At 41.4% G+C, this 15,685-nt stretch overlaps 1 protein-coding gene across 1 annotated transcript; it reads right to left on the bottom strand.

Moving 5' to 3' along the window:
* Positions 1–1,864: 1,864 nt before the first annotated feature.
* On the bottom strand, positions 1,865–12,327 carry chrnb1l (cholinergic receptor, nicotinic, beta 1 (muscle) like). The gene is made up of 10 exons (XM_080518793.1): positions 12,199–12,327; positions 11,914–11,958; positions 11,448–11,557; positions 10,633–10,741; positions 10,392–10,539; positions 9,618–9,803; positions 8,922–9,145; positions 8,099–8,283; positions 2,308–2,446; positions 1,865–2,168 (listed from the first exon to the last, which is right to left on the bottom strand). Exons 1-10 carry the CDS (start codon positions 12,277–12,279, stop codon positions 2,028–2,030), a joined length of 1,368 nt encoding a protein of 455 aa, XP_080374919.1. The 5' UTR covers positions 12,280–12,327; the 3' UTR covers positions 1,865–2,027.
* Between the last annotated feature and the right edge of the window lie 3,358 nt (positions 12,328–15,685).

The following is a 15,685-nucleotide window of genomic DNA, read 5'->3' on the forward strand; positions in this document are numbered from 1 at the left end:
TCCCTGAAAGGCTCAGAGCGCAACAAATGAGGGGGATGGCGCCCGTCTCTCTGCGTCCGCTTGTCCTCCAGACTTTAGGTGTTCTTATGCAAGCAGGCTTGGCTTTTGTGCATTCTTGGACTTGTGGGCTCATTCTTCTCGTGCTCCAGTCTGCGGCAACGACAGAGAGGTTCTCTTGAGAGGCTGGCAGGTGCTACATGCAGAGTCGCAACATATTTGGACAGCCTGGGTACAATAGACACAGTGGCAAGCTCTGTGGCTTCATGCTGATGGTCAGTGAGCATGAAAGTGCCTGCAGTGTAACTTTGGAAGGGAAAGAAAAGAAAATGCTCTTGCCCCGTATACGTCGTAATCATCATGGATGAAACGCAGAGAGAAAGACATCCACTCATGCCCAAATTCATCCGTCTTGGGCCTGTGAGAGGAAACTGGAATACTCAGAGAAAACCCACGCATGCACAAGGAGAACTAATTCTATTCTGGATATCCAAGTGCAAACAACCACACTCAGTTTGATCAATGTAGCGTGTATTTTTAACTACAACTAAAACATTGTCCTGCAACACTCAGACTGGACTTCACTTTTTTTTTTTCTTTTTGAAAGCTCAACCTGTCTTTTTATTTAAGCTTGAGTGACAAATGTCGGAATATTTGGTGGTTCTTTTTGGAGCATATAATAGATTTTATGCGGTTGAATAGAAATACTTATAAATTCTATATTCTAGAATGAAGCTCTTGTGAAACCACAGCAAGAGCTGAATGAACAAATTTTGAAAGTGTTGACTTATCCATCTTATCAACTACATCGATCAATGATGCAGGGAGCTGGATTTAACTTGGTATCACCACGTCATTCAGAAATGCTGTCATGGTACTCAGATTCTTTTTTTTTTATTTTCAAGACTTATTCTGGCCCCATGAAGAGTCTTTTCTTCCAAGTGTCTTTCATTCATGTACATTTTTCAGGCTGTATTGCAAAAAAAAAAAAAAAATCAGCAGTTGGGCTACAACACAATGAACAGACGTGTTTGGAATCGTAACTGGAATCTGTGCAAGGGTAACAAATGTGCATGGTTTGCATGTTCTCCCTGTGCCTACGTAGGTTTGTCTACTACAGCTTCCCCTGAAAATCAAGTGATGTTAACTGGTGACTTTAATTTGTGTCCCTGTGACCGAAAACTGAACAGAACAGATGCAGATGACAAATGAATAAATGCAAAATGTGCCAATCGTCTGATAATAGAAGTGCTTATGTTGCACATTACAACTCTGTTTTAAACTACTTTTAAACCTCAGTGACCCAAAACACCATGTCCCTTATTTATAATTCCTGTAAATGTGGTTTTGTGCAAAAACCATGGTCAGTACAAATCATAAATATATCACATCACATCTATTCATCAATTAGAGTTCTGTTTTACAGCAACGCTCTCTGAGATTCCAGAGGTGTAAGCATGTTGATCATGTTTTAAAGGTTATATCTTTATTGCATGGGATTCTCATTAACAATAACATGCCGACAGTGAGTTTATCTTTATCCCTAACAACATGTCACTGCCCCCTCCTGGACAGCATTCACCACTACAGGCACTTCGAGGGACCATAGATCTGTGTCGCAGGGCAAATTCAAAGTTCCCCTTGTGTCCAACATTATAATGAATAAAACAAAAGTCGTTTTTGAGAAACATGTATTTCAAAATTTTACACTCAAACAAAGAAAATCACAACGTGTTAGATACGTTACTCAAATGGAAATAATGCAAAGTTATCCCGACCTCCACCAAACGACATACAAGATGTTTGCCATGATGCCTGCTGTGCGTCAGAGGAGTCGACGTGCTTCAACTCTGTATGCAGAGGTGACCATACCAAACATGTCAGACGCTGACCACACGCATTTTGGAATATTTGTTTATGGAAAGTCAGATCCGGTGATCTTGGAAAGCACACAAGGAGGAGTACAAATGGAGAGACGACGACACGGTGCATGAAGCCCCAGCTGTGTGTGTTTGTGTGTGTGATGTCCACTAGGGGAAAGGGTTGTCGGGTGTGTAATTGAAGCTGGCATCCAGGAACATGGCGAGGGTTCCCAGGGTGGTGATGATGACAAACAACCAGAGGAAGAGGCGGTCCACTACCAGGGCGATGAACTGCCAGTCTCCCGTCATCTGCAGGGAGAACACACAGCACTTACAGCAGGCGCTGACTCAGCAGTCCGCCGTATGAACGCAGTGACACGTGGACGTGGCCGGGGGGGGGCATGTTTGGAACACACTGTGCTCAGGGAGGAGCAGGCGGAACAAATACCGTGTCGTCCGTGTCCTGCTTCTTCAGCTGCTCGGCCATGTATGTCACCGCAGCGATGGCAGACTTCAGGTTGGGGGGGAGGATCAGACAAAAGCGGTCAGAGTTCAGCACCTGCTGGATCTGCACCGTGCTCTCACACCTGAAACACACCGGCAGACCAGTTTGATTACATTTTTTTAAATCAATTTTTTGGGCCTTTTTTCTGTGTTTTTATATTAGCAATAAATTACATTGTCCCACAACATCCCCAATCTGACAGAATGACACAAATGTCCCCTCATTATGAACAAAGAGCTTTAGACAGCTTACTGATGCAGTAGGTATTATTGATGATACCTCACAGCTAAAATGTCCTTTTTCCAATCCGATTGCCAAATAGGCTTTCAGGGAGCATTTTGTTCTTTCCGTGTCTATGATTTCCATGTTTGACAGGTTAATTGGTGACTTAAATTTGGCCCTCAGTATGAGTGTTTTAGTCTGACTGCGTTTGTTGACTCTGTGATGGAATGGCAATTTTTACTATCACAGACTTAACTTTTGTTCTGTGTTGACAAATCATCATACAATAGGGTTAGGGGTTTTTTCTTACAGTTACTCATAAATTGACACGTGATTACGACTATCTCTCAAACCCTTACTCTGACCCTCACTTTAGTTTGGCCTTCAATGCCCATCAATCCAATTTCTGTACCACTTATTAAAAGTTAGGGTTGAGGGATGCTCTAGCTAATTTGAGCTGACCATCAATGAATTGATGGATAGTGGCCAGTTGCATGTACAGCACATGTGAGTTAAAACATGTTCTTAAAACATTTAATGCAATCCTGTAAATGTAGATACTGTTTGAACACACAGTATTATTTATACAGTGCACAAAAAGTTGAAAAAATAAATAAATCTAGTTTTAAAAATAGAAATACATGTTAATATACCAAAACTAGAATCTCGAGTATCTTTGTCACATGTTTCAGCCATAAACGTGAAATACAATCTGGAAAATTTAGTGAGTATTTCATTACTGGAGTATTTTTCCACTGTGTTCTTTCAATAAATCACTTTTATTTTAATATCGGCATGTCAACAACAAAGCACCACGCACGCTGATAGCGGAGAATGTTTGCTTCCAAAGACGACCCCCTCTAAACCGGGGGCCACGCCACGGCTCCAATGAGCTGAGATTTATGCTACGTATGTCATGAGTCACTGGCGCAGCATTGTTCGCCTCCTCCGCTAACATTATCTGCCCGGCAGAGGACATGCGGTACAGACGCAGATGTCATAACATGCAGAATGTGTCCTTGCGTGCCCTCTAGCCCATGACAACCCCCCCCCCCCCCCCCCCCCCCCCCATTGCAGCTTCTCACTGAGTGACAGGCGCACACTCCTCACACAGGGTGACATTGACACTGGGTCAATATTTACGCCACGCCCCTGACCCCTGTCCTCCGCCATTCCTCCTCGCACACAGCTGTTCCATACAGCAAAAAGCAGGGACGTGGTCTCATTAGAGGCGTTCTTATCTTACCTTCTCCATTCTTCAACCTGTTTGATCAGTTCTAACTTTCATACACACCTATACACAATTTAAAAACATTTTTTGGAATGCAAATGCATACGATCTAGTAATGAGCACATTCAGCTTCCCGGACATCTGACTGGAATTCTACAGACACTCGTGTCCCTCATGTAAACACTTGCAGGGTGTTTACTATTTGTCAGAGGTTCTACTACTTCCTGCAGCTCCTTGCTTCCCGACACCCCGTTCACCCTTCACCCGTTGTAAACTTGAGCGTGTTCTCTACATTGTCACCATCAGGTGAAATCTTTAAACGTGCTGCAGTTTACATTTTGTAACCCCATTCGTGTCAAGAGAATAAAGGTATTTTTTTATTCGTGGATGAACTCTTGAGATGAATCAGCATCAATCAAACAAGTACAAGTAAGAGATGGAACTACCCTCCATCTGGCCTTCATGTTCACTTTTAATACAGGGCGGGATGAAATTTGTCTCCCCTGCGTAGGGGTTAAAGATCTGAACAAAACACATCTAAACAAAGCTGAGAGTGGTAATTTACTCCGTACTGCTCATCAATCACCTCACTCAATATAGAAAATATTGACTGAATCCTGTATTTCATTTATTCTCAACATGAAAAATATGTTTTGTCAACAGATGATTTAAATCCAATATATTGTTAAAGAGGCTTTAACTTTAAACCTGAAAAAAAAAGTTGTATGTCTCCGAAATTGGTGCACCTGAAATATACATTATAGGCTTTTTTTTTAATTTAAACAATATTATTATTAAACTAAAGACATTACATATTAATAAACATAAAGCTATGATGAAGTTGTGTTTTCATTTGATTAAACACTATCCATTGCCCTCCCCACACTGTAAGACATGCAGGCTTCACAAAGGCTCTTTTCACAGTACAATAAATGGATTTTACTGGATGTAGCGCTTCAGCTTGTTCAGCGTGTTTTACACGATCAGTCACAAACTTTTTCCCACACGCACACACTCACACACTAATAGCGACAAATTCGAGGCAGCTCGTCAAACCACTGGGGCCAAGTTGAGGTTCAGTGTTGCACAAAGACTCTTTGAGACACATACAGATGGAGATTACCATCGAAGCATCGATCATGAGATCGACAACTGGCTTCACCTCCTGATCCACAGCTGACTGAACAGTACCAAGCATTTGTCGATTTGAATTAATTTGATTCTCTTTCAGAGAATCGAATTAATTAGTTTAAGTAGCCATGACATAAAGACTTTATCTATAGCTGTAGTTAACTGTAAATATGTTGGATAAAAGATCAGTGTCAAGCATGAAAAATGTAATTACTACTTCAGTGAATTATCGTTAATTTATCAGATGTTCTATTAAAGCATTCTGAGTTTTAGACATGCAAATCAGCAGATTCTATACACCTAAAACAAAACAGATACATTTTCTTTTTTTGGGGAGGGGGTTATGATTGCACATTCACTCTTTCCTCCCCTCCACAAAACATTGTGCTTAAACGTTTATATCAAATAGTTATTGTACAGTATATTGATCTTTGTGTTATCAAATGGAAAAAAAAAAAGGAATAAGAAAAACCTGATTATAAAAAACATGAATGCAGAAAGCTAAGAAAGCTGTTGATGAAGCTTCTGTTATAACATTTGGTAGTTTCACATCATCTGTAATACTGGTCTTATGTTGTTTACCATTACAACCTGATTGATCCATCACTATTGCTACAAGTGCAAGCGATGTATATAGCCTCTCTTGGCATGTGCATGCATGCCAGCAGCACACCCTTGAGCTAAATGTCACATGGCCGAATATGAAACAGTTTAATGAAGGGTTTGAGCTCCTCATGACATTATGCCTGTGTGGTCACGCTATGGGAGAAGTGTGAAGGTTCTGAAATATACCTTGTGTGGTCAAGTTATGCTGCACAGACCTTGATTTCTTTCTTTATAATGTGATTACTAAGTTTTATGACTTATGAGGAAGTGTAGCTTCACCATTGTTCTACATATTTACATATATATTTCCTGCATAGTCAGACTGTGTTGAGAATGTGCAGAAAGTCGGGCACCAGTAAGAGGGAGGTGTCAGAGCGGGACTCAGACAAGTTACAGGAAAACAGCGTGACAACACATGGACATTAAAAATGTTGCTGTGCGTATGTGTGTGTGTGTGTGTGTGTGTGTGTGTGTGTGTGTGTGTGTGTGTGTGTGTGTGTGTGTGTGTGTGTGTGTGTGTGTGTGTGTGTGTGTGCGCATGTGTGTGTGTCTGTGCGTGCATGACCACAGCTCAGTGCTAAGCTATGTGCTCCTCTGCATGCTGCATGCCATCCAGATTCCACGGCTTGTATTCATTACCACAGATACATGGAGCCTTTCTCACTATGACACACATAAGTGGACGCACACCCGCTCACACAAGCACATGCATGCTGGAGCCTCACCCCCATGCTGGGTTGGGGGGGGGGGGGGGGGGGGGGTGTTCATGTGGTTGTTAAGAACTTTAACCTGAATAAAAATACCACACATCGAGATGCATGTTGTCCATGAGCAGGAGACATCCAGAAAATTCTCATAAATGTGCTGTAAAGACCTGAGCTCAGGCCTTCTGACAAGGTGCAGAGAAGCGAATGGGGACACAGTCATGGAGACACGCTGGCGTATTCCAATCGGCCTCAATAACCTGGCCCCGTCTCTCCCACAACTAAAACAGCAAAAGCCCCCCCCCCCCTCCCCAAGCGCCCATCACTCAGCAGCGGCCTTCCCTTCGACTCATCTATTCCTCACCCTCCCTCCCTCCTTTGAGTGGGATTACCGCCTAATGCCCAACCTAAACAGAGGCTTAGAGGCTGGCGACTGTGGACGGGGGTGTGCGGCTTAGCTGGGGCTGAATCTGATGCCTTTGGAACGGGATGAGAGATGCCCAACACCAGGCCTGGTTCAGGGGCACAGTGGAGCTGTTTATGATGCAACGGCTGGGTGGCAAGGCTGGAGCCTACTCACAGATTAACCAGAGTGAAGCCAGTAATGTGGAGGAGACGCTGAAGTTTGTCACAGGAGTTTTGATTACGTTTTTATGTCTTTACATAAGATGCAACATGTGATCAACGTGTTGGATGTTGTTTCTATTTACCTCACCTGGTTACAGTCAACTACAAAAGTGATTTAAAATGTTCCTCCTGAAGTCCTGTAAGAAAGACTCATCTGTCCTCCAAGACAAACCTTGGGAGAGAGACGCCCGCTTATGAAGGGCAAAAAAGCAGGAAGTAAAAGTGATGGGCAATTTCTCAAGTCAGCGTTATACTATGGGAAATGCTCTGTAGGTCCGGATATAGAAATGATACCCATGTTGAAGTTTATGACATCATCATGTTAAAGCTGCATTAAAATTCTCATCATAATAAATTAAAATATATGGAAGTTGGATTGTCATTTCATTAACATTGGCATTGTGCAAAGTCAACGACTTCAATCTCTGTGCCATTTTGGTTATGCATGTTTTAGAATAGGAAATATATGTGAATTCAACGTTCATACACAGTGATGCAAATAATACATTCTAAAATCACACAAACTGCAGGAGGATTTACAGATCCATGAATGTACATACAGTACATTAAATAAGTGGATATATACTGCACACCTGAGACTGAGAGAAACATAAAACGTGGCATTTAGCTCATTCAAGACGGTTCAGCTGGATCTAAATCCATCGTCCTTATCGCTTTAGTTCATTACAGAACCCTTTTATAGTGCTTTATTAAACGTTGTATTAAATGTGGAGGGCTGTAGGGAGTGCACATACTCTTTGAGTTTTGACAGATTCTCTCAGTCGCTGTGATGACGGCTGTAATTCTGCCAACGCCGGCACGCAGTGTACTTTACTATAATAGCTAATCTGGCATCGGATCCCACATTCACACTTTGGCACGCTCTACAAAGAAGATTCATTTCCGCACTGGCTTTTATTAACATTAATAGAAATGGCTTTCCCCAGGTGCAACATCAGGATCAGCACATCTCAGCTTAGAGAGAGGCTGAAATAGGATGAACGAGCAAATCTGTACTTATGCTTGACGTCTTTTAAAGATGTTGACAGGTAAGAAGATAAGGATAGCTTTGTGGTTGTATATTCCTCTTTTTATGACTCAGACCACTTTGTGTTTAAAGTGTAATCAGTACAGCCTTTACTCAAACCTTAATTAGCATGTGAAACGTGTATGGCTTATATAATACGAGACTTTTCAGTAGATGTGGTCCTACCTGCCTCTCCAGGGGATGACCAGATCAGGGTTGATCTTGCGAAAGAAATACTCCCCTCCAGGTTGTCGCCCATTGAAACTTCGAGTGGGGGTGTCATTGTCCTTCTCCGACTCCTCCTTCAACATGGGCTCCTCTGGGTTCGGCCTCATCATGCCGATGTATTTGGGCAGGATGTGAATGAAGACCTACGAAGTAGAGGGAGACCAAAGTATTGAAGCAAAACTCTGCAAAAGTTGTGATTTTGTGTTGCCTGCAGTTTTGAGAAGAACATGTTAATGTATTGCCAGTAACAACATAGTTTTGTTATACATTTTTTGCCATTAAAGTGAGGAGCACCTCTGTTTCTCTTTCACTGAGCTTCTTTTTACTGGAGGAACAGTTTACATCTTCTTCCTTAAAGCAACTTGTAAGATCATGTTCCTTAACGTATGTTGACAGTCATCAATCATTGCATTTCACTTTATTACTTCAAAATTACATTGACCCTGCTGACAGGTCAGAAGTCTGAAACTGAAAAAGCACCCCAAAAAATCAAGTAAAAAATATTGAAAACAACAAAGTTCACAAACTATTTTGTATTTGAAAAGCTGCTGGAAGGAACTGAAGAAGCATGTTAGCTGAAAAACAGACAAAAATCGCAGTTCGGTTGCATTTTTTTAACATTTGGGAGAGAAAGAGCACTGTTATTCATCCCAAAACATAAAGATGTCACCATCACAAGCATTCGTATATTCAACACCACTCATATCACTGAGGTCAAAAGTGTTAATATAAGAGTGAACTGATTTGGACTGAGGGTTTACATTCGATGGTTCCTTGGTACCTTTCGAACCCAGTTGGGCATGATGTGTGTGCTGGGTGTCCGGTGGTGCAGATTGAGGACGACGACGCTCAGGATGACAGAGAAGGTAACCAGGATCATGGTGAACATGACATAGTTGACGATCATCGGGATGCCGAGCGACGTTTCCGGGACCTTGTCGGCCAGCAGCAGCATGAAGACAGTCAGAGCGATGAGGACAGAAATGGAGAGCGTCATCTTCTCTCCTGCACACAGATGGGGTGTTTAAGAGGATCAATTACAGCACTGAAGTGGAGAATATCACTCTGTCGGCTTGTTTTTGTCAAGCTGACAAGGCTGAACTTCTGGATGTGTGCATTAACTTTAAAAATGCGTCAAGAAAGTTGTTAAAAACGTTTCTGCACCAATAAATCACCGCCATCAATAATGCTCCATTTCCACTGGATTTAGACTTTTCTGCAACGTCAGTGAAACCTCTGTCTGAGAAGTGACTGCACAAGGCCAAAGGCTGACAAAGTACTTCCCTTACCATGGTCAATTGCTACCAATACATTGGACGTCAATATTTATTGATACTCTGAAGGCTGCTGGGACACATGAGGCAGATTTTCTTTGACACATGTTTCTGGCCATGACACCAGACAACACTTTCCTTCCTCTGTTTGCTCGTGGCGCTGATGTGTGGCCATGATGTCAAAGCAAGTCAAATGTGCTGACCTGCTCCAGGAGGCAAGTAGAAGACAAATATAGCCAAGACGCTGGTGAGGATGCAGGGCACGATGATGTTGATAACGTAGAAGAGAGGCTTCCTCTCGATGATGAGATAGAAGGTGATGTCCTCGTACAGATCCTCCTTCACGTTTTTCCTTGTCGGTGTGTGGCAGATGTTCCACTCGCCGTTCTCTGTGGAGGGAAAGAGACACAAGCTGTAACATCGGGAGGTTTGTTAGACACACACACACACACACACACACACACACACACACACACACACACACACACACACACTCTTTTTTAAATAGTATGTCAAAGTGGGCTGTGTAAAGAAGAGGATGCACTCTGGGTGTATTGAGGTTGAATACTGCATTTGTATCCATGTGAGTGAGATTAAAAATATAATATTCTTTTCTTTTGGGCTTTATGTTCCTTCAAAAATTATATTTAATTGTTTTGTTTTTTGTTTTTTATTTAAAACAAAATAAATAAATAAAATGAATAATCTGATCTACTTGTGACTGTAGCTCACCCCTAAGCTCTTAAGTCAGGAAAATATATATAAAAAAATCAATCAATCAATCAATCATACAGGATGACTCTTAAGAGGAGCTAAAAAGTCACGAGTCATTACAGTTATGCTTTACTGGTGGTGTCTTTGCACCACGCTTGAAATGTACAACAACTACAACAACAGCAACAACAGTTTATTTGCACATTACAAATAAAAAAAATAGGAATGTGGGCTATTAAGAAAAGCTGACTTTAAACACTGACCAGTGAAAGCGTTCTCATCTATCACAATCTCATGGATCTCTTTGCCCTCATCATCCAGAGAGTATTGCAGGTCAACTTCAGAGGCATCGTAGGTGTAAGAGCGGAAAACCATACTGCAGTTTTGCCAGTCAAATGGGAAATAGGCCACCTAAATTGTTGCATGGAAAGAAAGCAAAAACAATGCACATTAAGAGGAAACCCAAACCCTTTCTAATGAGTCGTAGCAGCTTATAGGCAGTACCTCGATAGAGCAGCTGCTGCGATAGATAGCTGGGGGGAGCCAGTTGACCGTCCCGTCACTGAAGACCAAGACGTTGACGTACAAAGCCACGTCGAACTGACCGTCATTACTGTGGAGATGAAAACAGAAATGTGTGACATTCGAGTCGATTATTGATTCCACCTCACAACAGGCAGACACAGAGAAATAGCCACACTGGTGGCTAATTGAGAGCTACCGATCAACCATGAATGCATGTTTTAGGACTGTGGGAGAAATCGGGGACTCAGAGAAAACCCACTCACACACACAGAGAACATGCAAACTCCTATGAGGTGTGTATGAGACACCACGACACCACCGTGTGGCAGGTGTTCATCATTCGACATCAAAAATGCAAACATTTGTGTACAGATATGAAATCAAGTGGTGTTTGGATGTTGTTGATATCCGATTAGCTGATAAAATACTAAAATAATAAAACATTGGTTATTTTATGCAATAATCCAAACATGAGGTGAAAATGTAATCAGATTTGTGCTGAGCTGACTTTAATATCCTGTGTTATCTCTGTAGGACGTCAACCACAGTTTATAAGATGCAAAAAAAATGTCTAATAATCATGAACAATGTATTATTATTAAAAATCTATTTGAACTTGAAATCCACTGACAATGTCTTGACTGCAGGCCTCATATTCGACATCTAATGAAAACACCCTAAAATCCAAACACTTCATTAATGAATAACTTAAAAAGTTCAGTTTTTTACTTATTTGTTATGATCAGATTAGATTATTGCTGTGATCTTCTTTTCATGTTGCACGGGACACTCACTTGTTTATGAGGTAGATGTCGGGACGCCACACCTTATTGGGGGGGATCCTCAAAACATCAATGTCGTCGTACTCTGCAGGGTTCCACGACAGCCTGTAGTCCGTCCATGCCTGTGAGGGATGGAGCAGCAGTGATGAAGGAGGGAGGAGAAAAAACTGAATATAAACGGCAGAAAAGACAGAGGGGATGTCGCTGTCATCCCCGTCCTTGTTTCTGCCGCCTTTGACAAGTCTTTTAAATCCCACTGACGCACACACACCGTCACACAGTGCAGTCACAAACAGTCCCACCGTCCTGAATTCTAAGCAGGAGCAAAAGAAGGAGTGGGAGACGCTCGAGATGAAGCAAGAAATAATTTTCATTTATAGAAAGTGACAAGTCCATTTAAGGGCAGAGCGACGGTGTGGAGGAGAGAGGAGTCAGAGCGAGGCCCCGCAGATGAAGATGAATGTTTTCGGGCTCGTACCAGATTCATGAACACGTTGGTTGTCATTTCGCCGTTCTTCTCGTTCTGTGGCAGGATGGAGAGAGAGAGAGAGAGGTAGAAAGACGTGGATTAGTTGCTTCACAATTTGTTGTGACTTTCGAGCCTCTTTTACTGTAGCTGATTGTCTGTGAATGAAAGATTGAATAATATATCCCCGCAACCACCAGGATCAGATTCGGTGTGTTTTTTTTTGGTTTTTTTTAGTAACAGGGAGATATTTTTCAATCACTCTATGTTTGCATGTGTGAGTGTTTATGTATTTACCAAGCTGACAAGCTGGGAGAGAGTCATGCCCACCCGCACCATCACCTTCTCCTCCCAGGAACGAGCTGGTCTCACTTTCATGTTGTAGTTGTGAAATATCTTCTTGTGAAGCCTCCGCTCGGTTTCTGAGGCTTCTGGATGAAAACAAAGGTACAAACTGGCTGAATATGATGGAGAGACATGATCAATTATGAACTGAGACCAACAAATATAGAAAGACCCCTGTATAGACCTCCAGATCACAAAGTGATGGAATGTTATAAACAAAAGTGATAAACTGGCACAGATATGACCTCAAATTATCATTATATTACACAAAAATACAAATTTGTCAAAGTCAACACAAAAATGAAGTTGACAACAAAAGCACAATGATCACCAATAAAGCCAAAATCACACACAGAGACTAAATGATTCATTGCAGTGATGACAAAGACAGGGACCACTAAAAGACTCAAACAATAAAAAAAGTGCATCAAATGGTCAAAAAATAAAAAAATAGAAACGCAGAAACAAAAAACAACAATCATAAGACACACAAAATTACCATTAGAAGATATATTTAAAAAGTGACATTTAAATAGCAACCATGAGGCACAGAGGGACTCAAAGTAACAGAAAATTCCCAGTGAAATTCTACTCGACTCAAAACATCTACCAAGAGACAAACGTTGTGACAAAGATGCCATAAAAGACTGCAACAAGGTGTATTATGGATAACATTAAGGCAGATACAACCACAAATATCAACATTTGCCAAAACCACTGGAAGGAGGAGTGCAGAGGTACTCATGATAATAAAGATAGTGGATGGTAATTTGTTTACCTTAAATGCATTTTAAAGGTTTATAATTATTTTTCAGTTTTAAAAAAATCATGTTGATAACTCGGGGCAAAATAAATGATATAATTACCTTATAATTAAAGATTATTATTGTTCCAGGTGGGGTGGTTAAGGGAAGTATTTTGAGAATTACCATGCTTCTGACTTTGAACACTTTAACAAACCCAAAGACACACAAAAAGCCATAGAAACATATAGCGACATTCCCTGATTCTCTAAAGTAGGTACATGCTCTTAGAGCTACACTTGTAATTAACATCTGGACTTTTTACTCAAGTCAGGTCAAATGGGAGTTTTTAACCCAGATCTACGACTTCACTACATTCACAACATGGGTGTGACTGTAGAGATAATATAATAATATATGTGGACCAGTGCTCATAACAATTATTTACCCCTTTAATCGGATGCGTAGCCAGAAAAGGAGAAATACAAGAATAGTTCTATATTGACCTGTCGCTTCAGGCCACTGACCACAGCATGTTTGTCGTGTGAGAATCAGTGAGTCAGACCTGCAGCAGTTCGGGATTCGGCTCATACCAGGATGACCTACGCTAAAAATACCATCTATTCTACACTGAGGGTGGGCTCCTGCTCTGTTGAGTGATTCATACTCTTCAGTCATTTGTCATGAGAAGGACGTGGCGCGGCTGGAAAAAAAATACGAACGTCTTGTTCAGATTGCACGTGAGAATACTCGGCAGCACAAATTGGACCTCATTAGTTCTCTCGAGGAAAAGAGGGAAGGTGTAAGATTAAATTGGGAGTATCAGCGAAGACGTACATTGCTTTAAATGTGTTTCAGCTACAGATGAGAGACACTATCTCTAAAATAACGAGTGGGACAGGCAGGGAAGGACAGGCAGGACATGTGGAGGTAGCCGCGGCGTGCTGCGATGAGTAGCAAAGGTGACTGAGCGAGTGTAATTGATATGCAACAAGGGAATGGGATCAAAGAGATTTCTGGGATACCGGCTTCATCAGAGACAAAAATAGATCCTGATTAGCAAACAATCATGTGTTAATATGGTTCATTATTTTTTCCCAGAACATATAATGAGAAGTCTAATCTTCTCAAGCGAAAAACAAAAAACAAAAAACACAACAAACATTCGAAAGATTATAAAAACAAGAGGTATCGAACTGTCAAATCACAAATCAAGACCCGTGTGGGAACTTTCTACTCCCTTTGTGGGGTCAAGAATATCAAAGTCAAAGTCCTTCACTTGAGCCCAGATAAGAAGTAGCCGTTGCCAATCGATTGCAATTATGATTTTAACTCTCACTACCTCCTCGTCCAATAAATAAATAAATAAATAAAGAGAGAAGCAGGCAGGAAATGGAATCAATAGCAATTTAAAGTAACTGACAGTTTAATGGGAGATGCTTGTGTGTTATCTGGTCCCTATGTAGCTGTCCAGCTCGCTGAAAAAAATGCCTTGATTCCGAGAACTGAGAGCTTTGGGGAGAGCGAGTGTCTTCTGAGCCTTAGTTGTGGTCGAGACAGTTGCAGGGATGGCAAAACTGCAAGTCTAACAAGTGTAACAAGGCAATTCTATGGTTTTTTCAACCGGATTTAGTGTCAGAAGTCAAGGTCTTTTCCAGTCTGTTTATATTTTCTTTCCCCACTCTTTCTGGATGCACGTTCAATTGAAAATCCATCCAGTACCTGACTGCTTGAGGTTGTTGGTTCAGGAAAGGTTAGGCTTACTGGTGCATTTTTGAAAATTTTTCAGTTACTTGAAAAAAAATTATGAACATCTTTAATAATAGTAATCTTATGGATGGAAAGATGCTTTATTAATTTCTATTACCTAAAATGAGTAGACTGCTGAATTGAATTTCCATGAAATACGCCAACTTTCAATCAATACCCAAAACATTAAATGAATCAAACGCCTCTTAAACGAACATCTTTTAAAGGCAGCCAGATCACAATGTCATCCTGTTGTTTGTGCACAGTTATGGTTAATTTTTAAAGTTTGCCCAAACTTTTAGCTAAACTGATTCAGGAACTCAAACATCTTCTTTTTCTGTGTAGTTATGCAAGTGCACATTTTCAAAAAAAAAATTCTGCCTATAAATGGAAAAGACAGCAACATATTTAAGCTTTAAGGTCGTGGTGCTGGTCCAGATCCTGGGGATATCTTGCACTTAAAGGCAGGTCAGTGTAAGTTTAATTATAATCTCCTTACATAAAGTCCAACATCTAAAAACTCTGCTGTCGATGTAAAAATATCATCAGCGTAAATCACAAGTTCATACGTGCAACAAGACAAGCCAACAGTATTCCTTGCAACGTTCTTACCTGTGGCAGCAAAGCAAAGGCAGCACACAATGAAAAGACCCGGGTACATCCTCCTGCTAAAGTTCAGAGTCATCTTCATTTGCTTGCTTATAACCGACATGGCATGTTTTTACTGTTCTCCTGTAGTGGCTGATGGCTCCTCCAATCCAGAATCTTTCACCTGGGACCCAGATGAGCGAGCGTCCGCTAAAGATCAGGCCCACTTTCCTGGCGCAGGCCTCCAGATGCACACCTCCGGCTAGATCTTAGCTACTTTGCACGTCGTGGAGCACAAACTGTCCCCCTCCTGCCCCTTCAACTCTTTGTGCCCATGCCTCCATGGGTGAAACCACGGC

This window comes from Blennius ocellaris (genome assembly GCF_963422515.1).
Source record: "Blennius ocellaris genome assembly, chromosome: 23".
Taxonomy (NCBI): domain Eukaryota; kingdom Metazoa; phylum Chordata; class Actinopteri; order Blenniiformes; family Blenniidae; genus Blennius; species Blennius ocellaris.